General features: G+C 52.6%; 10 protein-coding genes across 10 annotated transcripts; 3 read left to right on the forward strand and 7 right to left on the reverse strand.

Annotated features, from left to right (window-relative positions):
• Positions 1 to 544: 544 nt before the first annotated feature.
• A1O1_03080 (uncharacterized protein) lies at positions 545 to 2,581 on the reverse strand (the record flags this gene model as incomplete). The annotated part of the gene is made up of 1 exon (XM_007723987.1): positions 545 to 2,581. The coding sequence occupies one exon, from the start codon at positions 2,579 to 2,581 to the stop codon at positions 545 to 547; it is 2,037 nt and encodes a 678-aa protein (XP_007722177.1).
• Positions 2,582 to 3,074: 493 nt separating this feature from the next.
• A1O1_03081 (40S ribosomal protein S20) lies at positions 3,075 to 3,555 on the forward strand (the record flags this gene model as incomplete). The annotated part of the gene is made up of 2 exons (XM_007723988.1): positions 3,075 to 3,116; positions 3,247 to 3,555. 2 exons carry the CDS (start codon positions 3,075 to 3,077, stop codon positions 3,553 to 3,555), a joined length of 351 nt encoding a protein of 116 aa, XP_007722178.1.
• A 496-nt stretch (positions 3,556 to 4,051) lies between these two features.
• A1O1_03082 (uncharacterized protein) lies at positions 4,052 to 6,289 on the reverse strand (the record flags this gene model as incomplete). The annotated part of the gene is made up of 3 exons (XM_007723989.1): positions 4,052 to 5,922; positions 6,045 to 6,155; positions 6,244 to 6,289. The coding sequence occupies 3 exons, from the start codon at positions 6,287 to 6,289 to the stop codon at positions 4,052 to 4,054; spliced, it is 2,028 nt and encodes a 675-aa protein (XP_007722179.1).
• A 1,510-nt stretch (positions 6,290 to 7,799) lies between these two features.
• On the forward strand, positions 7,800 to 9,724 carry A1O1_03083 (uncharacterized protein; the record flags this gene model as incomplete). Its single annotated transcript, XM_007723990.1, has 4 exons — positions 7,800 to 8,348; positions 8,447 to 8,871; positions 8,955 to 9,078; positions 9,245 to 9,724. The coding sequence occupies 4 exons, from the start codon at positions 7,800 to 7,802 to the stop codon at positions 9,722 to 9,724; spliced, it is 1,578 nt and encodes a 525-aa protein (XP_007722180.1).
• Positions 9,725 to 10,548: 824 nt separating this feature from the next.
• Positions 10,549 to 11,619, reverse strand: A1O1_03084 (uncharacterized protein; the record flags this gene model as incomplete). The annotated part of the gene is made up of 3 exons (XM_007723991.1): positions 10,549 to 11,337; positions 11,430 to 11,535; positions 11,606 to 11,619. The coding sequence occupies 3 exons, from the start codon at positions 11,617 to 11,619 to the stop codon at positions 10,549 to 10,551; spliced, it is 909 nt and encodes a 302-aa protein (XP_007722181.1).
• Positions 11,620 to 12,764: 1,145 nt separating this feature from the next.
• A1O1_03085 (uncharacterized protein) lies at positions 12,765 to 14,990 on the reverse strand (the record flags this gene model as incomplete). Its single annotated transcript, XM_007723992.1, has 3 exons — positions 12,765 to 13,577; positions 13,626 to 14,832; positions 14,884 to 14,990. The coding sequence occupies 3 exons, from the start codon at positions 14,988 to 14,990 to the stop codon at positions 12,765 to 12,767; spliced, it is 2,127 nt and encodes a 708-aa protein (XP_007722182.1).
• A 728-nt stretch (positions 14,991 to 15,718) lies between these two features.
• A1O1_03086 (uncharacterized protein) lies at positions 15,719 to 17,031 on the reverse strand (the record flags this gene model as incomplete). The annotated part of the gene is made up of 6 exons (XM_007723993.1): positions 15,719 to 15,817; positions 15,868 to 16,047; positions 16,110 to 16,474; positions 16,498 to 16,624; positions 16,684 to 16,836; positions 16,891 to 17,031. 6 exons carry the CDS (start codon positions 17,029 to 17,031, stop codon positions 15,719 to 15,721), a joined length of 1,065 nt encoding a protein of 354 aa, XP_007722183.1.
• A 506-nt stretch (positions 17,032 to 17,537) lies between these two features.
• Positions 17,538 to 19,456, reverse strand: A1O1_03087 (uncharacterized protein; the record flags this gene model as incomplete). Its single annotated transcript, XM_007723994.1, has 2 exons — positions 17,538 to 18,954; positions 19,014 to 19,456. 2 exons carry the CDS (start codon positions 19,454 to 19,456, stop codon positions 17,538 to 17,540), a joined length of 1,860 nt encoding a protein of 619 aa, XP_007722184.1.
• A 927-nt stretch (positions 19,457 to 20,383) lies between these two features.
• A1O1_03088 (acetoacetate-CoA ligase) lies at positions 20,384 to 22,489 on the reverse strand (the record flags this gene model as incomplete). The annotated part of the gene is made up of 2 exons (XM_007723995.1): positions 20,384 to 20,799; positions 20,869 to 22,489. 2 exons carry the CDS (start codon positions 22,487 to 22,489, stop codon positions 20,384 to 20,386), a joined length of 2,037 nt encoding a protein of 678 aa, XP_007722185.1.
• Positions 22,490 to 23,360: 871 nt separating this feature from the next.
• On the forward strand, positions 23,361 to 25,077 carry A1O1_03089 (cystathionine beta-synthase; the record flags this gene model as incomplete). The annotated part of the gene is made up of 2 exons (XM_007723996.1): positions 23,361 to 23,620; positions 23,685 to 25,077. The coding sequence occupies 2 exons, from the start codon at positions 23,361 to 23,363 to the stop codon at positions 25,075 to 25,077; spliced, it is 1,653 nt and encodes a 550-aa protein (XP_007722186.1).
• Positions 25,078 to 25,533: the final 456 nt, after the last annotated feature.

Consider the following 25,533-nt stretch of genomic DNA (forward strand, 5'->3'; position numbering starts at 1 on the left):
GTGTGACCAGGAAAGGCGGTTGGTGAGTTGGTATAGTGGATTTGTAACACGAGACCGTCTGTGAGCGCTGTCACCAAACCAAAGGTGTGGCCAAGTTCGAAGGGCTGGCTCGGTGCAGCGCGTATGGCTCGAGGCACTGAATAGTACTCTGCGTAAAGAGGGAGACAGGGGTTTCTTTGCCAAAGAACAAGAGGCAGTCGGTATACAAGCAGACTCCTGAATCTGTCTCAAAAATGGAAGATTCGCTGCCGCTGTCGTTTACAGTCCGCAAACAGTGCAAACACTACAAACACCGCAAACAAATAGCCAAGACATCCCGCTGTCCGTATACGGAAACTTAGCCGGTCATTACAAACCGAGCCCATTTCAAGTTTGCGTCCTTCTTCGTCCTCTCCCTGTCCACGAGATCTTCGATTATCTAGCCCTCCATTCGCTGCAAGGCACTGATCATTCAACCTGGTATATGCTTGGAAGGTTGTGCCTTGGTATGCATGCCGCGGTGTCCCGAATCTACAAACACTAAGCAAGTAGAGGCTTAACAGCCTCATCCTGCAGGCCCCGTCATGCCTCTGCCCATCTTACGGGCTCGACCCTCCCGCCTGTTATGATTCGCTCCGCCCCGTCCTCTACCTTGTTCCTTTCGCTTTCGTGCTGCCTGAGTAGCAGCATCACCACTAGGTCCAGCAGCACTACCTCCTCGACCACGGCCTGATGAGTGGTTTCCCCGGCCTCGACCCTGCCCAGCACGACTTGCCGGTCGATCCTCGCCTTCCTCGCTTTCTTCAGGGGTGCCGGCCTGCCATCTTGTAGCACCAAGAGCAGCCTGATTGCCTCTGTACGCATGGGATGCAGAAAACTTCTTCTCCAGCTGGTCTTGCCGTTTCGGGTCTTTCTTCAACATGATCGCCCAGCCTTCGATCTGTTCATCGCTCATTCCAGTCTCGCGTTTGAGGTCCTGTCGCACTCTGGATATCCGGGTCTTGCTATCGCGGGCAAAGAGTTCTTCGTTGTCCTTCCAGGCCCGATAGAGTGTTTCTTCGTATGGATTCTGTGCAGGGCCGGTCTCTGGCCGTGGTCGACTATCCGTGTCAATGGTGGAGTCTACAGTGCCGCCAACATCAGCCACATCGTAAGTGTCGTCTCTCTCGTCATCGTCTGAATCAAAAGCGGCCAAAGCGGCCATGATTGCTGCTTTCCGTCGAGCAGACTCGTCGGGCGTCCCATCTTTGTCGATCGTGAGGTCTTTTCGACCTTTGTGCAGACGACCTGATGAAATCCGGAGGTTGTCAAAGTCGTCGCCGTCGAATACGCTTTTCCTCTGAGGAAGCATAGGAGGTGTCGAACGTGGCGCGAGGTCATGGTGAGGTCCATCAATATCAGGCAAAGGCTCGTCTGATGGGCCTGGGTCGCGTAGATGAGGCGGGAGGGTTTCAGGCTCAAGTAGAGCCGCGATCACAGCTTCGACATCATCGCCAAAATGATCTAGCAGTCTGTGGATATAATTGCTCGAAAAGTCCGGAAACAGATCGTGGACTTGGGAAATTTGGGAAGCCCGGTGCACGTGTATCTCTGCCTGAACATCGGCCTTTCCTTTGCCTTTGGCGACCTTTCGTTTCCGTGGACCAACAAGCGGATGTAATTGTGCCGTGTTCTGGCGATAGGTAGTAAGAGCTTCGATCAAGGATTGACCCCGTTTTCCTGAGTTCACCGTATCATCCGCGGCAAGGTGCCTCAAGAAAGATGTCGTGCAGACCAAACTAGAGCATAAGGTAGGCTGCGTGGAGTTTGACTTTGTCGCTCTGTCAGCCTCGGACTTGATATAGTAGAGATGGTCGAGGAGGAGTGAACCATGAGGCAGGCCATCAGACATCAGACTCCGTAAACAGTAGAAGAGATGTTCCGTCAGCAACTTTTGACTGTCGGCGCTGTCCGCTGTCGACTGTAAGCTGGTAGAACTGTATGCCTCCATCAGAGACTCGAGGTAATCCGAGCCAGTCATCAAGGCGAGTCCCGCATCAGGCGAGACCTTGACATAAGCATTCAGTCGACGATACTGGTCCAACAGCCATTCAGACGCCGGCTGTGAAGAGAGGCGCGAAATGACCGTCTTCTTCCAGCTCTCGACTGCACTCGCCATTTGTGCGTGATCCCTCTTCCAGAGCGTCTTGACTGTCGTCCTCCAATCCGCGACCGAGGCATAGTGAAGACTAGCCAGACACAACAGTTCAAGCAGCTCCGCATGGTCATAATCAAGGGGCACTTTGGTGACCAGCAGCAGTCTCCGTAAGAGCATGTACGCCCGCTTCATGAGCAACCGTTCCTTCTGGGGCTTCGATGCAGCCGGCCCTTCTTCCCGAGTTGAAGTGAGAAGCGAGACCAAAAACGGTGTACCACTTGCATTCTGCGACAGCTTGAATTGAGAGAAGTAACTGTCTTGCAGACGCAGCCGGACTTCGATGCTGACCAGCCATGAATCGAGACAGGCATCCCATTCGGCGGGCGGGAGACTGTGTCTGACGCTCGCGGCGGGATAGGCTGCCAGAGGAGGAATATGACCAGGAATGCCTGGCACTTCTTCCATCGTTACAGCATTCGAATATTCTTGTAGTTTTTGCTCGGATACCTCCTCCTGTACCAAGTTCAGGTGTATATCGGTTGGGTGATTTTTTTGAGTCTCTCACATAGTACCTAGTAAGGCATGCAGTCATCGACCTGTAGGCTATAGATGTTAGATACAACCCTAAAGCAAGCAAGTAGTCATTATTGTCAGGCTAAGCACTTAGAATGACTAAACACGATCGCAAATACCCCGATACAGTTAGTCCCATCTCCCACGTGACACTAGCGTACGCCAAGATTTCCGCCCACAGTTCGCAGCCAGTGCAGCCCGAAAATTGAAACATCGCGCAGTCTGCGATTGAAACGTTCTGTCTTTCTCTATTGTTCGATCTTCCAGCCTCTCATCACCTTACCGAACCACGCCGTTCAGGTCTTGATTGGCGCCGACAATCTAAAATCAGCTCCCGCACAAGTCACCAGCACAAAACCCACAAACCCAAAAAATCCAAACAACCATGTCTTACCAAAAGCCTGAGAAGGATTTCGGCGAGGGCCCGGTATGTGTTCTCATGCGCCCGCTCCCTACCCTTCGTAGAACGATCTTTGCAGATGGATTGGTCGTGACGACTACTGTCCTTATGTTGTTTCTTGTTTGAAGTCAGCAAGTACTAACATTGGGCGGTACAGAAAATCCACAAGATCCGCATCACCCTGACCTCGCGCAAAGTCCAGTCTTTGGAGAAGGTGTGCTCGGAGCTCCTGGAGCGCGCCAAATCCAAGAACCTCCGCGTCAAGGGCCCCGTGCGTCTGCCGACCAAGACCCTCAAGGTCACCACCCGCAAGACCCCTTGCGGTGAGGGTAGCAAGACATGGGACATGTTTGAGATGAGAATCCACAAGCGCCTGATCGACCTGAACGCCCCGACCGAGGTGGTGAAGCAAATCATCATCAACATCGAGGCCGGTGTCGAGGTCGAGGTTACCATTGCGGCTTAATTGCTTGCAAGATCAGAAAGGAAAAGAAACTGGGTTGATGTGTGTGGAGATACGGGTGGGCGACTGGACATTGCCAAATCCATCCAAAGGTGCGGCTTCAGATTCAGATTCAGCATTTATGCGATAGATGAGGAAGTTGCCCGCGAGGTCAGCATCCCACGAGGTGGACTTCATCCGAGCAGACCGGAGAATCTCAACTGAGTGGCACTGGAAAATGGAATGTCTCGAAATGAAACCACAGACCCAATGCAATGAATGTGAAGACGGATGTCGCCGAATATTGAATGCTCTGTGCAGTCCTTCTTGTGAACGTGCCTGATGTGCTTGTGCGGCCGCCGTGAGACTTCGCTCCATCTCTGTGGAACAGGAACGAGCACCGCCTCCCAAATGCCAATGCTTGCTTAGAACCGGTCTCATAAGATTCCCAACTTTCCAGCTCACGAGCCTGCAAGAGAAACTACCCCCTTACGAGCTCTGATCCTAGTCGCGATCCTACCTAAAAATCATACACTCCCCACTCCCTCAACGGCGGTATGAGCGGTATCTTGCCGTCCGCGAACCGTCCTTGCTCAAACAGGTTTTTGAACTTGTCCACAATCTCGTCTGTATAATCGGCCGCCGATCCCTGCGTATCAGCAATCTTGTCCTCTCGGTTCAGCGCGACCACTTCAGGAGTAGCCCCGGCGTCCGGGAACCAGATCTTCTCTAGACCTTTACCGTCGGGTCGTGCATAGCATGGGACGCCGTCGACGTATTGCACTCGTTGACCCCGGTAGGCAGCCACCTGGCCTGAAGCATTCTTCTGCGTCGGCTGTAGTGGAAGCGTCTGCGTATAGTGCACTGCATGTGGAGGGCGTCCGGTTAGTGGATGGGGTGTGATGGAAGTATTCACGATCGGCTTCGCAGCGGCCGGTTGTGTGGACGGTGTGGCCATAGGCTGTGCCGGCTGGGGCTGAGCCTGAGGTTGAGGCGATTGGGTGAATGGTGCTCCGAAGGGATTCCCCCTGGAAGCTGGACGGGATGGGGCTGGGGTGGTCGTTTCCATTGCCTGGTCATTAGGCTGGGGTTCTGCTGGTCTACCGCCGAACGGGTTGGCGGGTGCGCTAGGTTGACCGAACGCTGGGGTGGTGGTGGTGGTGGTGGTATTGCTGCCAAATGCAGGCTGTCCGAAAGGGGACGCAGTACTTGCGGCTTGGCCGAAAGGAGAGCCGCTTGGTTGCGAAGGCTGTCCGAATGCTGGTGTAGGTTGAGATGGTTGGCCGAATGTCGAAGTTGGAGTAGATGTTAATGTTGGTGTTGGTGTCGACTGGCCGAACCCAGCGTTCCCGAACGCTGATGGCTGGCCGAACGTGGAACTGGGTTGAGCTGGCTGACCAAAGGTCGATGCCGGTTGACTTGGTTGTCCGAAGCTCGAAGTAGGCTGCGAAGGCTGACCAAATGTCGAGCTGGGTTGCGAGGGCTGGCCGAAAGTCGCACCACCCTGGCCAAAGCCTGATCCTGCCGATGCCGATGCCGATGCCGCTGCGAACGGGCTCTTTGCAGCATTCGCTCCAAAGCCGCTTGATCCAAAAGCAGGTTGACCAAATGCCGAGGTTGGCTGGGAAGGCTTCCCAAAGGCAGCTGCGGGTTGAGAAGGCTGCCCAAAGGCTGATGTCGGTTGAGAAGGCTGTCCAAAGGTTGATGCCGGTTGCGCGGGTTGCCCAAAGGTTGGCTGACCACCTCCAGAGCTACCAAAAGCCGGCTTTCCGAATGTGCTTGTCGACGAGGGCTGACCGAATGGACTCCCAGCAGACGCCTGTCCAAAGGGACTCGATGTCGCACTTTGCCCTCCACCGCTGCCGAACCCGGCCTGACCAAAGGCAGGTTTGGCGCCATTAGCACCACCGAATATAGACGGCTGAGCAGGCTGACCAAAAGTCGAGGCAGCAGGTTTTGCAAAGGGATTCGGAGTAGAAGATTGGCCAAAAGCGGTGGCTGGGGTGTTGTTCGCGAACTGCTGGACGAATTGGTCGCGAGTCTTTGTCCCGTCCATGTTCACAAAGTCGTTCCTGTTGGGATGCTTTTTATCCGCATCTTCCATAAACTTGTTCACATCCTCGACCTTGTTGAGGATTTGCCCCATATCATGGACCGCTTTGTTCCACAACGTCCCTGCTTCTTGATCCGCTTCGGCTGCCTTACCCTGGCTGGCCAATTCATAAAAGCGCACGCGCACTTCTTCCGAACTGAGCTCATTAGACTCCAGTAGTGATGCCGGCGGTGACCTCCCGGGACCGTATGCTGTCAAGATCCATTTGGGCCGGCCTTTCCCGTCTGTCAAGTCGTTCCTCACATCTTCGGAGCTGATTCGCCAGCGATCTTGGCGAGCTAGGGCGCGAAAGCGTCAGTATTTTTCCGGTATGGAAGTGACTTCAAACCAGGAAGATCAAGCCAGTCTGGGAGACGTCGTATGGGCAGGAAAGGGCCCGGCAGATTATGCTGTAGCTCACCTTCGTTGCTTCCGCTTCCTCCTCCGAATCGAGAGCTTCCGCCACCACTTAGGGCGCCAAATCTGTTCTGATTTGCGAATCCAGCACCAGGATGCTCGTTCCTGCAGTTACCTGTGGAAGAATGATATAAGTCATGCGTCTGAACAGGAAGGACTTTGGCATTTTGGCTGCATTGGTCTAAAGGACCGGCGGAACGTACTGCCAAATTTGCAATTTCCGTTCAGGAAGTACTTGCAGACAACCATGGTGGAAGAAGAGGGATGTCGACGTGCAAAGCTCCACGCGTATACGGGGCAACTGAAAGCTGAAAGCACAATCTCAAACCAGGCGCTATCTGCAACGGTTCATCTTTGATCGAAGTCGGTTCGTCGAGTCTCGTGTTAACTCCCGCTGGTTCTGAGTCTTCAGGCAGTAATAGGGCCTGGGTTGATTCAATTGAGGGGCGGTTCCTGGTCGTCCAGTTATTCAAGGAGCAGCACTTTTGAGGCCGATTCTTGAATGAAAAAGAGTAGACAGTTGAGGATGTTCACGCTGCCGGTGCAGAGAGTCGGTGGTGATGGTCAGATACACGGATATGCACAAGTGAGGGTGTCTCGCATCAGCTGGTCCTTTACAGTACGGCAGCGATGATCAACGTGTTTCGTCTCATCTCATCTCATCTTGTCGTCTCTTCGTCTTTCGTGTAGACACGATTTGCGCCAACGCGTGGATGAAGCCTAACCGCGCCTAGCTTGAAGTCCAATAGACAATTTTCGCCAAGTCTATATGTAACTGCCTCATCCGGCAATCAAATTGCTCTTACCACAAGAGAATCGGAAGCCCTGTATTGGCCTCAACGCTCTATTCTTCATCTTCATACTACCTAGGTATCCTCGACCACTGCACCTCCACGTATACACATCATACCTATATATCTGATCTATCAAGCAAAAACTACTACAGACCATCTCAGCTTTCTCTCAGTGCCAATTTTGAAATACTCTGGGGCACTGCACTCTGTCTACCTCGGTGTCGGTGTCGGTGTCGATGCTTTATTGCAATCACCGGCCACATGCGATACGGAATGAACCCCTTGACCACTCTGCCGACGATGGCGACAATCATGGCTACGTCGTCTGTCGCTCGGTCATGGAGAGCAAATGTTCATCGGGACCTTTATCCGGGATGGGGTCCAAAATCTCGATCAGAAGGCTTCTAGTGCCACCGGCACCACATAACCCGCCAGGGTTCAAGGAGAATCTCCAATCTCATCAAATCCCGGCTTGTGCTGTTTCTTCTGGGAGCCCTTTGCAAGCCGCGAAATGATTCACATGCTATCTAACCTAACATCAATATCCGGCGAGAGACATATCTCGATACCTATATATGCAAGATGTGGCACCGACCTACGCACAATGTACTAGCAGTACGGATCTACCTTACTGTTACTGGTCCCAACGGAAATGGCGGGAGAAGGTCCACTTACCAAATCTGCAATGCCATGTGCCCATCATCCGATGCTCGAAAGATTGCAGCTACGTACGATATACGCAGCGCGCTTGTTGTTGCTGAAGTAGGTACCTAGGCACAGGTAGGATACTTAGCTACCTACGTATCTATACATATGCTTCGCCTACCTTTGTGGAAATATTGAACCAAGTGCAACATCCCTCATATATATCATCGTCTTATTTCCTTGGTGGTCCCCAACATGTACCATTCTCAGAGACAGCGTTGAACCATCCCAATCCCTATTCCTATTCCTAGAGTCTGACAATGATCGGGACCTCGCCACTCGAGTATGCCTGGGTGGTGACCTGGGTCGTCATTCTACACTCGATCGGACCGCTCTGCGTCGGCTACAGTATACTGTCCAGATTATTACCAGACCGTCTCCGTCTCTGGCGGTATCTCGAGTACTGGGCGTACGTGGAGACGGCATTCTACTTGATCACCTACGCCTACCGAAACCACCACCTCCAGCACCCGGCAGCCCATCCTCCGCCGCTGGGCAAGGAAGAGCGAAGCCAGCTCTTTCGGCGCTGCTTCGAGAGCTACCAGGACCTGACAACGTCCTTCTCCCGATGGTTCTTGGATGCACCCATCGCGGCCCTCAAGAGGGAGAACATCAAGGAGTGGCTTCGCTGGGCGTTCCTCAACACCGGCCTGGTGGACCCGACGTACGAAGACGAGCTCGACACGTACGTGACTGAAATCGAGCGGAAACTCGGCCTCAACTTCGAACCGGGAAGAGCGGATATCAAAAGCATCCGATTGACGCTGGACAAGGTCGATGCGCTGCATCGAAGTCTGACCTGGTATCTTGTAAGCCTCGCCTCCCTGCTCTCCTTGGGACTGACAATCGGATTGTCTTGAAACAAAAAAGAAAACATGCTGACAGATATTTTTGCAAAATCATGCAGTGTATCTTTGTGGTCGACGTCGTCACCCATGGTTACATGTACCTGTACGGATTCGAGTTCTACCGTGCCTCGATTGCCGATTCCGTCGGCATCATTCCTCCACGACCGCAAGCTCTGATCACAAGGCACCGGTCGCCGAGTCCACATCTGAGCTACTGGTACCGCCGTCATACCTCCAAAAAGGATCTACCTGTCGTCTTCATCCACGGCATCGGAATCGGGCTGTATCCCTACATGCAGCTTTTCTCAGAAGTGAACATGGGCCGTCGGGAGGAAGAGGGGCAGATTGGGATCCTCGCCATCGAGATCTTGCCTATCTCGTCTCGTATCACAACGCCGGTGCCGCAAAAAGAAGAAATGTGCCGCCGAATTGCATGCATTCTGCGTTACCATGGATTCGACCATTTTGTTCTTTTAACACATTCGTCAGTTGAAGCCCTTCCCACCCACTTTCTTTCCACCGTCCGACCCCTTGTCATCCAGTACTAACCATTCTTTTTGATTCAAGATACGGTTCCGTCGTCGCCACGCACATGATCAAGACGCCCGAGTTGGCCGATCGAATTTCCTCCGTCATCCTGGTCGACCCTGTGTCGATACTTCTCCATCAGCCCGACGTGGCATACAACTTTGTAAGACCTTCTCCTTGCCTTCCCCCTCCCGTTGCACGTGTCCTTGTGACAGACTCGTTGAATGACTGAATTCATGAATCACTGAATCACTAAATCACTTAATCATCGAATCATCGAATCATCGAATCATCGAATTCCAAGACCTAACTAACAATACTCCCAACAGACCGTTCGAGCCCCCAAACACGCCAATGAATGGCTAGTATGGTATTTCGGCTCCAAAGACATGGGCGTCGCACATACTCTGTCCCGCACATTTTTCTGGTCCCAGAATATCCTCTGGAAGGACGACCTCTTCGCCCACCGCGCGACAGTGTTCCTGTCCGCCAAGGACTCGATCATCAACGCCCCACAGGTCCGAAGATACTTGCAAGCCATGGAAGAAGAGGAAGAGGAAGAGGAAAAGCAAGAAAAAGGAGGTGTCCAAGAAAAAGGCCATGCCTCAGTTCCAGTTCCAGACAACGTTACAACACAAATCGAAAAGAGTAAGACCGATCAACCTACCACCACTGACCTGTGCAACCACGGCAGTTTGGACGTCGTGTGGTGCCCCGACCTCGACCACGGCCAGATCTTCGACTTGGCGCATTGGAGGGGACGGTTAAAAGAGGAGATCCTCAAGAAGGCGCGATATTCGACTGTATGAGTCATGATTTCAGGAGTTATGAGTTCATGATTTCATGATCAATGAGTCGACAGGTATCTTGTCTGTTTTTCCAACTATATATATGTCTCTCTGTTCAATGATGGATCAAGCGGGAAGGAAGCCGGCGATATGATACGACCTGTTACTTATATTATACCCTTCATAGAAACGTTTTAACAAGTCAAATCAAACAAACATGCGAGACACAAACCATGGTGACTCAATCTATCATGATAAAGTCGGTAGTATTAGGACTCTTATTTCTTCATCGATTATCCCTTAGAGCCGGTCTCTTCTTGAACATCACGATCAGCTCCTTTTGAATGAAAACAGAATCCCAGTCGAAGAACAAGCCATGTGGCTTTAGAAGTCCATTAAACACTGAATACTACTAGTAACCTCAAGTACCTTACAATCAATTGAAATCGAGTTGAGTCGATTCCTTTCCATCCCTTTTATGACAAACCGACAACGATTGACTCCATTTCTCGATCCAGCTCGAAGCATTTCTCATTATTCCCCAGCAACCTTCAACATTCGCGAACACTTAGACCAGCAGCACACTGGATTCACCCGTTCATTCACCAGCTGACCCACCATAGCCACCCTCCAGCCCAGAGCCCAGAGCCCAGAGCCCACAGCTCTCAGCTTCCCACCTCTCACGGCCTTGCAAGTCGTTAATTGTCAGTCGCCTAATAGTCCGAATCACTCCAGTCACTTTCCGGATCGACGCCATCCATGATCTCGAGCCACGTCATGAGCTCGACCATGTTCAAATGAGTGTACAGCGGATCCACGATTCTAGAGGCAGAGGGAAGAGTTTCCTACCACTCGTCCCTCTCTCCAGGCTGGGATGGTGCCTGATCATCAGCCGACTGCTCGACGGCGTCATCAGCAAAAGAGACCTTTGCGCCCTTGGTTCGTGGTGCATTCTCATCCTGGCCTCCGCTCGCAGAAGCAGATGGTGGAGGAGAAGGAAAAGTCGCGTCCTGGACAGGTTCCTCTCCCAGCCAGATGTCGTGAAACTCTTCGCAGCGCGCATCGGCCAGCTCGGTATCACCATCGTCGGGAATCTGAGTGCGAATGATGTGGCCTTTCTCCAGTAATTGCTGTCGGACAGCCCGAAACACGGCCTTGAATGCAGGAGATCGCCCGATCCAGGTTTCCAACCACTTGTGTTTGGGGAACAGTTGGCCTGCTTTGGTGAAGATTTCCACCATGATCGCCTCCCTCAGCTGGTCGAGCCGATGGGTTTTGGTCTCCTGTTCAAAAAGAATCTCGAGGCATTGGTCGACGCTGTGGCGGGTCTTGTTGGCGCTGTCGAGAGCATCCGCGTCGGTCAGGATCCAGAGTTTGGTCGCGAACCGCTCGGCCACTTCCTGCTGGGCTTGACGGAAAAGGTAGTCTTCGCCAGGTGTGACGGTTGCCAGCACCAGGATCTCGAGAATGCCTTCCAGGTCGTCTTCTCGCCAAAGCTCGTCCACCCATCGTGACAGCACCGTGAACCGGCCGGTATAGAGCCATAGGAGGTAGAGGTCCATGCGACAGCTGGTGAAGTTGATGTTGTCGATTTCCACTGTGGTGTGCGGTTGCGGGTTGGCGACATTGAACTTCTGCATGTGGTATCACACAACGGTTAGTTGATTCGACATTTCTTCGGGAGAAACAACGTGGTGAAGGATGCAAGGAGGTTGGTCCAACTCACGCTGCGCAAATAGAGGGAATTCGCCGCAAAGCGACGATGAAGCTTCCACACTCGGCCACTACATTCGATGGTCATGTCGAAGTCGGTTCGCTCCTGTTCGAGGAATCTGTGTTTGAGGTTAGTAAATCTCGACTGGTCAGAGGCCCAGGGTGAGCTTGCGCCAGATTTCTGAGTACGTGTTGCGCTTCATATCTGCCGAAGTCCAAGAGTTCCGGGGATCGCCAGCTGAGGTCAGGTCGGCGAGGATCGTTCCGTACAATGAGGGCGTATGGTGGAACGGCAGGCAATGGCAGGTGGCCTTGCTCCTCGTGCTCGGGGATTGCACGGAGAGGAGTCACAGCCCTGGAACGGCGAATGGTCCTGTCCGAACGATGTAGACCCCCCGATCTGCGATGGCCTCGTCCATTCGAAGCAGGAGCTGCTCTGTCTCTTTCAGTATCTTCGTTCGACATGGTGTCGGGTGGGGGACTCAGCGAGGAGCCAAGTTTCATCAATTCACCATACAACGGTGAGGACGTAAGTTGGACAAAGAAGAGAAAGAGTGTAAGGGAAAATGAAAGTCAAAGATAGACAAGCTGAAGATAAAATTTGAACAGATATCGCCGCGGTGACCGCGCCCGTAACCACATGATTGAATGACATCGTGGTGTCGCGCAGAATTGACCATATTCCGCTTGGGGGACGTTGATCAAAGGAAGCCTGCGTGGGAAGGTCCAAACAGCAAGACAAGCGCAGTGATTGTCTTCAAAGGAAAGAGCGGCAGACTTCTATTTGCTATGTGGCTATTTTGACCACAGCGCCTTATCAAGGGTTGCCAACAGTGATGAGAACAGTCAAGATCCATTCAACTTGGGGCACCGAACAGGACGAACGGTCAAGCCCAATGCTTGGTCGCAGTGTCGTGGTGTTGCCAGCTTGGAGTACTGCGAAAGTAAGTCTCAAAGATCAGCTTAATAGTATTCTTGAGCGTGAGGTGATGTTTGGAGTAACCTTTGATGAGCAGGCTTCATGTTTCGTTGCAAATCCCATTCTTCATCCTTGGTGCAAGGAGCAGTCTTTGACACCACTCATTTCGGTCAAAGTCTCACACTCACCGGACCATTCGCTGCTCCAAAGTGATATGTCGCGTGTCCGGTGGTGCTGCATCGGTATCGTTCGATCCTGAATCAAGGTTAGGTTATGTTTGTTGTTGCGGAGTGTCCAACGGTTTGCTCAAAAGAGACATGATTGCTCCAGAGTCTGCTGCAGAGTACATGGTGACATTGTTTGAATTTCGTTACATGAATATTCAAGCCTTCTAGCAACTGCCGACCTTCCCCGCTGGAATATACACGACTAGAAAAGGGACAATAGATCCTCGTTGGTCTTTTTGCCGCTCGCATTGTTCAGTTGCTGTTGTGGAGGGGGCGGTTGGGACGACGACAGGTCCATCGAGGCAAAGCCATTCATGATATCGCTATCCGACATGCCTGCGAACCCTGGTGCACCACTGGTCGTGGAGGACGATCCCCCATTAGCGAAGACACCAAGCAAATCATCCATATTGGTGTGAGCGGCAGGTTGACCGACTGAGGGCGATTCGACCCGTTGAGGGGTCCCTGCAAGACCCTCCAGGCCCGAGAGACCATTCGTAGGATTTTCGGAGGCTGAAGCAGGGGCAGCCCCATCGAAATCAATATCTAGTAGATTCTCCATGTTGTTCTGTGTTCCCGGAGCCTTGCCCTGTACCGCAGCAGCAGCGGCCGCGGCTGCCAGAGGGTTTTCTTTCGCGTTTTGCATTTGTTCTTCGATGGCAGCCCGCTGGACTGCGTCGGCGCCGAAGCGACCTTGTCCAATAAATTGCTCAGGAGGTTTGTGGTAGACTGATGCCAGTGTCGAGAGCTCCGCCAGTAATCTATCTAGCAGTGCGGGTGGCAGAGACTGTATCGTGCTGCTAATTGGCGGCTTTTCAGAGAGAACAATGTTTTTGGGGGCGTTGGGGTCGCTCGTGTTGGACAGGAGCCGCCAGTAGATGTAGGCTCGGTCACGAATATCCGGATTGTCGGAATCGGCGGTGGCGGCGTTGAGAACCTTCTGCACAAGTCCTTGTGCAGCCTGGGGCCGCTTCAAGAAGAGCTTGACAACTGCTGTGAGAATCTGAAGCTGGGTCTAGTTGCTGTCAGCAAAAGTGTAGGAAGCATTCGGTACACATCTTACCTGGGTAAATTCTTCCGCAAAGCCATCCACAAATCCACCAAGGATATCACCAGCATTGCTGATCTTCTCGGCATACTCGCCCACAATCCAGATAAGCGACGCCCTCGCATGAGGATCGTCCAATTCATCCACGCATTTGCACAGCGTCGGAATGATGCCTTCATAGCCGGGATATTTGCGGAAGATATCTTTGATCACCACAATGACTTCCTGCACCACGTAGTTGACCTTGGTGTTGATGAGATCCAGGAGAGCATTGACACATCTCTCGCTAGCACTCTCGATCTTGACCGCCACCTGTCCAATCGCCTTAACCGCCCGTCGTACGAAGTCCATGTCCACTTCCAGGGCGTATTCTTTGAGTTCGGCAAGCAGTTGATCGACGTTGTGTTCGTTGGCGATGCGGACCATGATATCGAGCTTTTGAAATTTGATGTAGGGAGGGTCGTTGTATTTGCAGAAGAAGACTCGAATTTCTTTGCTGAGGATGTCTGGTTGTTTTTGTAGCAGGAGGTCGATATTTCGCAGAGCCACGTACTGCACCTCAGGAGCCGAGGACACGAGAGTGACCAGGGGCGGTGCCATCTTTTTCACATATGACTTCTGGCTTTCCGACGGAAGATATCTCATGTGCATGAAAACTGCCTTGATGGCACCAATCACGACACTCGAGTTGACATGTTGAAACTGAGGAGCGACTCTTTCACAGATGTGTTCGGCTTCTTTGATGTCTTGAGCCTTATAGTCCGCAAGAGTGTTGAGGATGGTGACCCGACCCCATTCCGTACATTCATTGAGCGCCATGAGCAGCTTCTTCAATGTGGTTGGATTGATCTGCAAGGCTTTGGTTTCGGGAGCGGACTCGGTGATCTCAGCCAGGGCCTGAACTGAATTGGCTACCACCATAGGGTTGGGATCACCGATCAACTCTTGCAATGTCTCCAGGAAGCCATTCTCAAGACACATGGCCGGATTGAGGTCGAAAAGTTTCGCCACGCAGATTGCAGCCGTCTTCCGAACGTATGGGGATTCGTCCCGTAGTGTCTTTCGCAATGGTTCCTCCATGTAATCGATCATCTTGTCCACTCTGATGCACCCCATGGTTCGAATCGCCAGGGCTCTGACTAAGGGGTTAGGGTCTTCGGAATCTTGGACGAAAGTGTTGACAGCAAGAATGCACAAGTCAGGGTGTGACTTCGCATAATTCCTAAGCACACGTTCAGTATATCATTCCTTGCTTTGCACTGGTAGCACTGACATCAGATATAGATACACCAACTTCTTCTGGTCAAGGTCTGATGTTGCGATGTTCTTGAGCACGTCAGGGAATAACGCGGAGACGTCTTTCCCCAGTGTCATTGCCATGATTGTTTTCTGGATCGCTTCTTTCCTGTAGAAGGCGTCAATTTGGATATCGTAAGGACCCTGTCTGATGTGGCTCACCGTTCGTAGGCATACTGAGATCTGTCATTGTCTGGTCAGCATTCGTTGTCCGGGCACAGAGTGTGAGATCTAGCATACACAAGCCCAGCGCGTAGCTCAAACGTTTCTCCCTTCCTGGGAGGCGCAAAGGCGCTTTTCACCCTGTTCATCGCCATACTGGTAGGATCGGCGAGTCTGCCGTAAAAGTCGCCAGATTCTGGTCACGGACTAGAGGTGTGTCGCGGGGCTATCGTGCCATGTCCACGGTTATGTCTGTTTGTCGAAGGACAATGTTCAACACCTTAGCATGCAGGTTAGGACAGCTACCATGCGAGCTGTGAGTTGCAGGCATGCATCTAGTAGTACTGGTAATGAGAAAAAGAGGACAATTGTCACTGCGCATGCGGTGTCTAAGGTGCCAGTGTATCCATCACCTCTGTCATCTGCGACTCCTAGAACTAGGACTTGGACCGTCACGGCGCGCAGTCCAAAGCGCCAAGATTTGGTGTCTAATTGACGCCGCTTTTGATACTGAGTACTACTAGTACTACATGTAGGTAGTAGGAGGTATGTACGAACATCATGCACTAGCGGGTAGCGAAGGTTAAAGCAGCAATTTGTTTGACTATCTGTTCAGGGGTACGAGCATCGGAATCTCGATGGCCACTCCTCTAAACGACCTGAGAATACTTCTCATAGAGATCTGGATACCACCTTTGCCCAACATCCGGATGACTGACGATGCGGTTTCTCAAATGTGCCTCCCCAAACTACTAGCGGTAAGTACAGAGACAGCGAAGTCCAGGAAGGGATGACGAACACAGGAATAAAGCGGAGAGAGAAACTCGCTGGCGACCTCGGCGGCAGGGACTGTCCTGTCCGCAGACCCAGGTATCTGCCGCACAATATCTGCCGCAGATTCTTTCAATTGGTCGAGGGTGAGGTCTAGCCTGACTCCAAGGAAGAACGGTACACTGTAGCGCGTGGTTTTCGTGGGCGACTTGGAGGGTCAGCAGGTGAGGACAGAGGGAGTCGTTGGGATCGGATCGAATCGACACTCACAATGACTCGATGGCTCGTTGCCGGACACCGCCCGCCAGTTATGGCTTCAAACCCCTGTGCAATGTTGACAACAAGAGTGCCCTCGATGGGTGGCGCGTCAATCCATTCCCCTGACCTGTTCAGAACCTGGAGGCCACCGACCGTATCTTGCGATAGAAAAGTAAATTGGCCAGAAGAGTCTTTGTGCGGGCCGACGCCTTGAGATCCGGGTTCTGCCGGAGGATACTTGACGAATTTCAGACGATCCATCCTACCCAGAAACTGCTCGAATGTGGCTTCAGGCAGCGAAAGGCATTCGGCGACACAATGCAGAAACTTTTTGGAGAGCAAAGAAAGCTCATGGATGTAACGATTGACCAGGCGCGCTACTTCGTCGTTGGGAAACTACTCATCATCAGTACCAGTTTCATCCTGAGAAGCGCATGAAGGCGTGCCTGGCTTGGTCCTTGCAACCGCTTCCACATGGGATCACCCGGCTTCCAAATGGCTTCCACTGGACTCCCAAAATCGAATTGCTAAGGTTGTCAGTGTTTGTCTGAGGGCATCAGGCGGGCAGTGAATGTGTCCTCCATACTTCTCGTAAGTCTGTTCGCTTGGCCGTCGTCTCAGCGCCCAGGGCTGTATAACCAAGGAAAGAAGGCGAGTTGATCATGTTGCATTCTTCTTTGACGTGGTCGGGCAATTCGAAGATGGCCGGTAGTGCTTCGTGCGTCTCCTTGATTAAACCCTACATGTAACATGTTGGTGGCACGTAGCTTTGCCTAGATTTGTCGAAACCTACCTCCAGTCCGGTGTTCGCAAGGTACAAAAATCCCACGCTGAATAGGGCATGCTTTAGATCTCGAAGCGCTTCAGAGCGCTGTTCTTCGTCCTGAAGAGCTTGGAAGTCGATGATGGGCAAAGTCCGGAAAGAACTGGCCATGGTTGCGGCCTACTAGAATGGTGCGGTGCAATGGTTCTTCCATTCACTTGAGATATGTCTTTTCTGACAAGCCTGTTTGGGAGGAGTGGCTTGTTGGCTGGCAAGAAAGCGGTGCTAGTGAGAAGACGTGATTCCGAGGCTATCGCGAGTCTGTCAGCGAGGCACGCCATCGATCGATATGGAGAATCACGTGGATCAATCACACCATGGCTAGACCCAAGGCTCGATTGGACTTCTGGACTGACATTGTCTAGTAAAGTAATTTTTGTTATATAATTGAGATGGCTATTCCTGTAGCTCCGCGTTGTGAATGCTCTGGAGATGTGCTAGCTGTCGTGGACGGGTATTCAAATTGACAGGTGACCAAGTCGCCTCAATCTCGGATGAGTTCTGCCAGGAACTTTGAGACGCCAGGCCATCATATGTCGATTCCGGCGGCTGTTCGCAAGCCAGGTCTCCGCGACATTGGACGTGCACGTAGATCCGACAGCCAGATAATAATGCTATCAAAGATCCCAGAGAGTTGTGTTCCACGTGCCATCCAACTCCCAGATTCCAGCTCTAGTATAATCGACAGCATGGCCATCGCTCACATACGCGAAGCGAAAATAGCTTCTACTGTGTCGTGCGGGACTATTGGTCCAGGTGTAATTCAGTTCGGCAGTATCGGTGGACCACCTGTATCGCTCCACGTCGTTGACCAGCACGCTCAGTCCTTGGTATGGTTCTGGGGGCCAAGTCCAATGAAAATCCACGGCCGAGGCTGAAGTCACGACCGCTGTGACATTCGGAAAAGGAGATCCATAGGGTCCATCGGCATCACGGAGTGCGGCGTCCGTTTGTAAGATTGATGCGAATCCCCAGCGTGCGACTCCATTGATGAAAAGTCCCACGAGAAGGCCTTGGTATAGCAGGCTGGGTCGTGTCTGAATAGCTGTTCCAGGGAGCAGTAGCAGAGCCAAAATGTAGTGATGAATGCGTAAGCGAACGGATGGAATGGCCGCAGCACCGATCAGGATGCCAGCAAGAAGGGCGTACACTTTTAGGTATCGGATGAGACGACCCTCACGGCGGAGGTAATATATCTGGCCAATGGCGATGAACAAGATGAGGACCACTATAGTTGTAAGTGCAAGGACAGCGCCTGGCTGTGAACGTAGATCGCTCGGAGTAAGTCGTCGAATCGGGAGGTGATCCAGGGTGTAGTTTTCGAGCGCCCCAAACCATGCCGCTCCTAGCCACAGAACGGTCTTGTCGGCTTGAGAGGTCAGGTCCGACAATTGCCGACGAACACAGAGCAAATAGATCAAGAATGCAGCGCACGATGCTGGTAAGAATCGTTCCGCGGAGACAGACAACAATTCTGGAAGGGAGGGTAATTCCGGCCTGTCCGAGACAAAGCTAACGTGCATGAACAATATTGTAAATATTGGCGTGAAGAAGGCAGCAGTAGATCTTGTGAAGATGGAGATGAGAGTCGTAATGAGCACTGAGAAGAAGAGCATTGGCCAACGAATGTCGAATCCTCGTGTTTCGGTGCTGCCCAAGGATACAAATGCAAAAGCCTTGGGGAAGCCGGCATCAAAGCCAACAGAATGAATTCCATTACGGTCGACAGCTTGGAACCCAGTGTGCTCACCTACTAGTCTCAGGACGACAGGGCCTCCGCGACTTTCGGTAAGCACGCCTGCATGAATCGCCGCCTGGCAGATGCTTGAGTCGGCGCGGTAGATCAATGAAGACGAAGACTCAAGTGAGCCGCCTCCGACAACCATCTGCTGGTAGACAAGTTCTTGGTCACCCACTGTATGAGGGTTCCAGACTTGTTGGGTCGCACAGCCAGGGGAGCATTGAAACGCAAAAGTTATGTTGGCAAAGGGACGGCAGTCTATCCCGTCAAGACCGCAGTTGTCGTTGATTGACCTGGCCCTGGTCAGCACTGAAGGAGCATTCCGGCAGGAAATGGCGAGGGCAGAACGCACCAAGCTTGTTGCATACACCGGATCGAACGAGGCTGGCCGTAGCCGGGGAGGTCAGGCAGTAGAGACCATCGCCACACCACAGTGAAAAAGAAGATAGCCCATGCCAGAAACGTCGCAGTCACAAAAACAACCTGCCGCTTGATGCTCAGCTTGTCCTGTAACCATGGCGGCGGCGTCAATGGGAGTGGCGTAATATGCTGTTTCTCAGGGCGACGAGGTCCTCGCACCCACCGATTCACGGCCTGGAGGATATTCTGCAGAGCCCGAGGGAGGATCGCGCGCATGAAATCTGGCAGCAACGGCGCTTCATCGTCGTTATCCACTCGAAGGTTGTAAGGGGCGCGATCTCTGCGCACACTCATAGGAAGAAGCTGGTATTCTTCATCGTGGCCGATGGAAGCTTCCTCCTCATCACGACCTGACGGCTCTATCAGCGGCTCCATAGCCACAGCGAGGACCTTCCGACTGTAAGACTGAGGCTAGCTGTAAATGACTGTGCATTTCGAGTGTTGCAATATGGTCATCGAGGTCCGAGCAGCAGGAAGAGAACGGTCTGTGGCGTCTGGGTTCGAAGGAACATTGAAGGTAGAAGAGCGTGTACTTTTCATATTGGCAACACGAAGGTGAAAGAAAGGTGGTAGGTGAAAGGCCGGTGGGTATCTTAGATGCGGGAGGATCGGAGCGCCAGCATGGAAAGCCTAGAGGGCGAGCAGGGCTTAGGGCAGCCTAGGGAGTCCTAAGCCCCAGGAGGCTCACTATAGGCTGGAGCATCAGGCTGATGAGGTTAAGGAGGCGCCTAGAACCCCTGGGCCAAGCCGCAAATCTTCCGCAAGCGTCCCCAGCTCTCGGTTATCTCAGGTACCAGCATCTCCTGCGCGAGCCCAGAGATTATTAGTAGGTGCTAAAATCAAGGTATAAATTATTTATCCGCGGCATCAAGACGAGGCTGAGGTACATTCAAGAGGTTGCAAAGTTCAAGTTGGGCACGACAATCCGTGAGCTTTGGTTTTGCAGGAAATTGCCGTCTATCTACATAGGTACTTTAGTATCTACCTAGGTAGACTGCAGTGTGTCCATGTCAAGTCCATTTCTCCTGATGGCCTGTATTGATCCCACATCCTTTTGAGCAGAGCAGACTGGGTGGCATCTCGAACCAACACCAACTTACCAGGCGAACAAGCTTTCCGCAAGAGACAAATCCGTCACCGTCACGCATGAAGTCCTCGAAACGAATGTATGACCTAGCAGCAGGGGCCGCAGGCAATATAATTTCTTTGATATGTCACTCTCTATGGCGCCCGCATTCAGTCTATTGACCACCATGAGGCCCTCCTCATCCCACCCATTCACCCGCTCCTGTGTGTGGAAGACTAGAGCCTGGCATCTGCCGGCTCGCTCTCTAAAAGCCGGAACCGTTTGAACCAAGCAATAGTGTCTGGATTCTGCACTGTAGCGCTCGGCGTCACATCCTTCCCACTGATCACACTCTTGACAGCAATCTCGACTTTCTTTCCATTGATTGTCACCGGGATATCAGGCACAGCGAGCACAAACTTGGGGACATGCCGAGGAGACAGCCCATTGCGGATCGCCGATTTGATTTGTGCTCGCAGTTCTCGGGTCAGGCTGTAACCCGGCTTCATGACCAGGAAGAGAAACACCTGCTCGTCCGAGTCCTGTGGTCTTCGCCGACCCACGCACAGACTGTTGCTGATATACTCCGTGAAAGGATGCGTTTCGACAATCGCGTAGATCTCGCCGCTCCCGAAGCGGATGCCCGAAGGATCTGCTCGTTTTTCATATCAGCAAAACAAGACACATCCGACAATTTCCATTGGGTTGAAGAATAACTTACTTAGAACGCCATCACTCCTACCGTGCATCGTGTACCCTCCCGTCCTCGGGTTTTTGCTCAGCCAGTCATGCTGGGCCCAGACGTCGACATTGTCGAACCGCTCAAAGTACGCGGCTTTGTAGATTTTGCCGTCTGTATCGCCCCAGAAGAAGCAGGGCATGCTGGGGAACGGCTTGCGCACCACCATCTCGCCAGCCTCTCCCGTGTGTGCGATCGACTCACCAGTGACGGGATCGAGAATGTCGACGTCCATGCCTAGAGCTGGAACCTGCATCTCACCTGCGTAGACGGGCCCGCATGGATCCAGAGAGAGGAGGGACGTGGCTGTGTCAGTCCCCCCTGCTGCGTTGCAGATCTCGACTGCAGACGGAAATACACGGTAGAACCATTTGTATTGTTCAACTGACAACGGTGCGCCTGTGGTGTAGACCGTCCTCAAGGCTGACAGGTCAAATTCTCTCTTGGGGATTGTTTTGGACATTTCGATTTCCAGAAACAGCCGGGGTGATGCGCCTAGGAACGCCACTTTGTACCTCTCGCATATCCGGAGAAGCTGCTTCGCGTCCGGGAATAGGGGACTGCCATTGTATACCACCAGCGTCGCACCGGCCGACAGATGACCGCACATGATATAGAAGACAACCCAGGAAGTACTGGAATATTGCATGATGACATCCCCGGGTCCCAAGGAATTGTGAAGGACCGAGATCTTCTTGACTTGCATGATCAGGCCGTGCCGGTGGACTATGCATTTCGGCACTCCTGTCGTCCCAGAAGAGTAACAGATCATGAGAGGGTAGTTGAAGGGGACACGGGTGAAGGTAAGCTCATCGGTCGGGTTCGATTTCTGGAGGAAGTCGTGGATGCTCGGGAACTTGGATTGCTTGGGTGTGACAGGTATGACAATGACCTGGGGTCGGATGGATCCTTCGAGCCTGAGGAGTATATCATCGAGCTTCTGCGCCGTTGAAACTGTCTTGCCTTTATATACGACATCGCTGTCGACGAAAAGTATACTTGGTGTGACCTGCTTCAGTCGCGAGACACACCCGTCCACCCCTAGCTCGGGGCTGATGGAGGTGAAGATTGCTCCGATGGAGGCTGCGGCGTGGAAGAGGATGACAGCCCAGCTGGACGTCGCCACCAGGGCGCCGACGCGGTCGCCCTTCTTGATACCACATCGTCGGAGAGCGCTGGCAACCTGCCGGGCCTTTTCTCGGAATTCGGCCCACGTAACGACCTCCGCCTTATCGTTGTAAATGTCCTGCCCTTCCCTTATCCCGATCAACGCAACGGCATTCGGGTTGTCGTTAGCAAAGAGTATGTTTTCGGCATAGTTGATATCATGCCCAAGGAAAAATGGTGGGACGCTGCTCATTGGGACGGTATCATCGTATGCGTGCTTCAACGTTCTCGGTAATGGGGGAGCGAGCTCCAGATATCCGTATAAATCGATCCAGAAATCATGAGGCTGAGTAACAGACCATCTTTGCAGGTCTTTTGTGTCTTTCAAGTCTTGCCTGTACTTTTCATTTACGTGTAACCGATACTTATCCATGGGCATCGTCTTGCCTTTGGGAGGCTGCCAGAGCAGTTCCGGTTCGCCATTGTCGCTTCCCATCGTGTTGGTCACAGGCTCTCAGGCGTGGCCGTTGATCCAGTCAGCATCTAGAAAAGAACAGAGTAGTGGTAGGTCTTGGAATGGAGGGTTGAGGCTGCTGCAGTCCTCAGCTTATCTGACGACGGCCTTGTTCATCTCTCAGGGAGCAGCCGAGGTGCGTCCGCTCCGGCTCGCCGGATGCTTGACCGAGGAGACCCACGTCGATCCATGGGGAGATAAGAGGCTTCAGATCCGGCCTTTTCAACCAGAAGATAAAACCGAGAGGTGTTGTACCTCGAGTATACACACTTGGCCTCGCCATAGATAGTGTATATCAATTCTGAAGGTGAGTTGCACACATAATACGAGGAAGGACAAGCTATAGGTAGATATCTCCGGTAGGGCACCTACTAGGACCTAAGGTACCTTGTGTGAGGCTGATAGGTCGTCAGTGGTCAGCGCCTAGCTGTGTAAGCAGTACGGGCAAAGCTCCTCTTGTTGACAGCAACCTTCGTACCTACCTAGGTATGCAGAGAGATACGGCCACTCCACGACTTGGTGGTGGTAGCATCAGAGCAAGACACAACCTGAAGGTGGTTGCGAGAAGAATCGAGGCTACGGCAGCGCATTCCCTCTATGAGTTAAAACGTCATTTACTACGGCGGATTACAGACTGCGCGCCACCTTTCGGTTATCGTCGGCGTGGGCAAATCTTTGGGTTGCGAATGTTCACGCCATTGCTTGTCGGAATGCTGTCTTGGGTCTTGGTAGTAACTCTGTTTTCGACTCGCTTTAAGAATCTTCCTTCAGTTTATTACATATCGCACAGTACAGTATTGAGAAAAAAACCACAGTCCTTCCCGTAATATCGCCTGCGTCGAACCCAAGAAAGATGACCTCTGTCAATGGTCGCCTCCAGGCCACCGGCACCCACGAGTCAGTCTTGGAACTTATCGGGCAAACACCCCTCGTTCGGCTGCAAAAGATCCCTCAGTCCCTTGGCATCGAAGCGACGATATACGGAAAATGCGAGTTCTTTAACGCCGGTGGAAGCGTCAAGGACAGGATCGCCCTACGCATGATCGAGGAAGCAGAGAAGTCGGGCCGCATAAAGCCCGGTGATACGTTGATTGAGCCTACGAGCGGCAACACGTAAGTCGCATCCTACGGGGTAGCACGCGCCAGCAGAGACAGTAGTACTAACATGCACGTTAAGTGGCATAGGCCTGGCCCTGGTTGCTGCAGTGAAAGGTTACAAGACCATTATCACCCTGCCCGAGAAGATGTCGGCAGAGAAAGTTGCCGTCCTGAAAGCGTTGAACGCCACCATTATCCGCACGCCGACCCAGGCAGCGTACGATAGTCCAGAGTCGCATATCGGTGTTGCAAAAAGACTGGAAAAGGAGATACCCAATGCTCATATCCTCGATCAATACGGCAATCCGGACAATCCACTGGCACATGAACTGGGAACAGCCGAGGAGATATGGGAGCAGACCAAGGGGACGATTACCGCCATCGTTGCCGGAGCTGGAACCGGAGGAACCATCACTGGCCTGGCAAGAGGCTTACACAAACATAAAAAAGACGTCAAGATCATTGCCGCAGACCCTCAAGGGTCAATCCTTGCTTTGCCTCCCCAGCTGAATGAGGAACACGCGAATGAGCCATATAAGGTCGAAGGAATCGGCTACGACTTCATCCCCGACGTACTGGACCGGAATGTCGTGGACAAGTGGTACAAGACAGACGATAGGGAGTCCTTTCACTACGCCCGCCGTCTGATTGCAGAGGAGGGGCTTTTGGTCGGAGGGAGCAGCGGTTCGGCGGTCGCTGCCGCGGTCAAAGCAGCACGAGACTTGAAACTCGGCAAGGACGATGTTATCGTGGTCATACTTCCTGACAGTATCAGGTCGTATCTGTCCAAATTCGTCGACGACGACTGGCTGGCAGCCAACAACCTCCTCCCACCCACCCCACCTCCCGAGCCAGCGTCGCCCCAGCAAGAGAATGAGAAGCGGAATGACCCCTTTGCTGGCGCAACCGTGCGTTCGTTACGTCTCAAGCCTGTCCAGACTGTGACTGCCGATTCTCCTTGCGCCGCTGCCATCGAAGTAATGCGCGAGAAGGGCTTCGATCAATTACCCGTCCTAGCACCTAAAGGCCGCCGGCTTGTCGGTCTGGTCACGCTGGGCAACCTTCTGTCACGGATAAGCCACGGGCGGGCCACTCCAAACTCTCCGGTCTCGGATGTCATGTTCGACTTTAGCAAAATCCCGGAAGTGACGGTTGACCCCCGAGATATCAGCGACATCGTAGCTCAGTCGGAGACTCTCTTCTCCAGTGAATTGTCAGAGAAGGATAGCGGTGAAGAGACCAAGTCGCGCCCGCAACGGCGCCCAAAGAGGAGGGAATTCGTCGAGATAACCGTTGACACTCCCCTGAGTGCTCTCAACAAGTTCCTGGAATGGCAAAGTGCAGCTGTCGTCACTGAACGAGATCCCAGCGAGACTACAGGCAATTCCAACGGGCCGGTATTGAAACCAGTCGCCGTGGTGACCAAGGTCGACCTACTGACGTGGGTCTTGAGTCAACAAAAATTGCAATAGGTTGTCAGTGAAGAAGGCGGGCGAGGCTGCAGCACTGAGCCCGAAAGTGTAGGCGTATCGAGGATATTTTGTGGTTGGGTTCTCAACTAGCATTATCGCAGAGAAAGGCGCAAACACTGGGACGCACACCATTCAACACCAGCCAAAGGTTGCTCATTCATTCCAATGAAACGTGGTCTACTATACCGCAACGATTTATGAAATTGACTGGATTATAGGAGGTGAGCACATAGTACTGGCAGAGAATGGTAATTCATAGGTAGTTGTATTCGACGTTGAATACGTGCCCACAATATCCGGGACGACGTACGAAAATCAGTGAACCTACCAGGCTGCTGCATGACTTACAGTTGCGATGCCGCTCCAACATCTGAGGGCTTGCAGCTGCGGGACAGTTGCGGCGAAAGGACGTGGCATCAGGTAAGGATGAAGACGGAGAGAGTGGAAAAGAAAATA

This window comes from Capronia coronata, assembly GCF_000585585.1.
Source record: "Capronia coronata CBS 617.96 chromosome Unknown acBCG-supercont1.2, whole genome shotgun sequence".
Lineage (NCBI taxonomy): Eukaryota > Fungi > Ascomycota > Eurotiomycetes > Chaetothyriales > Herpotrichiellaceae > Capronia > Capronia coronata.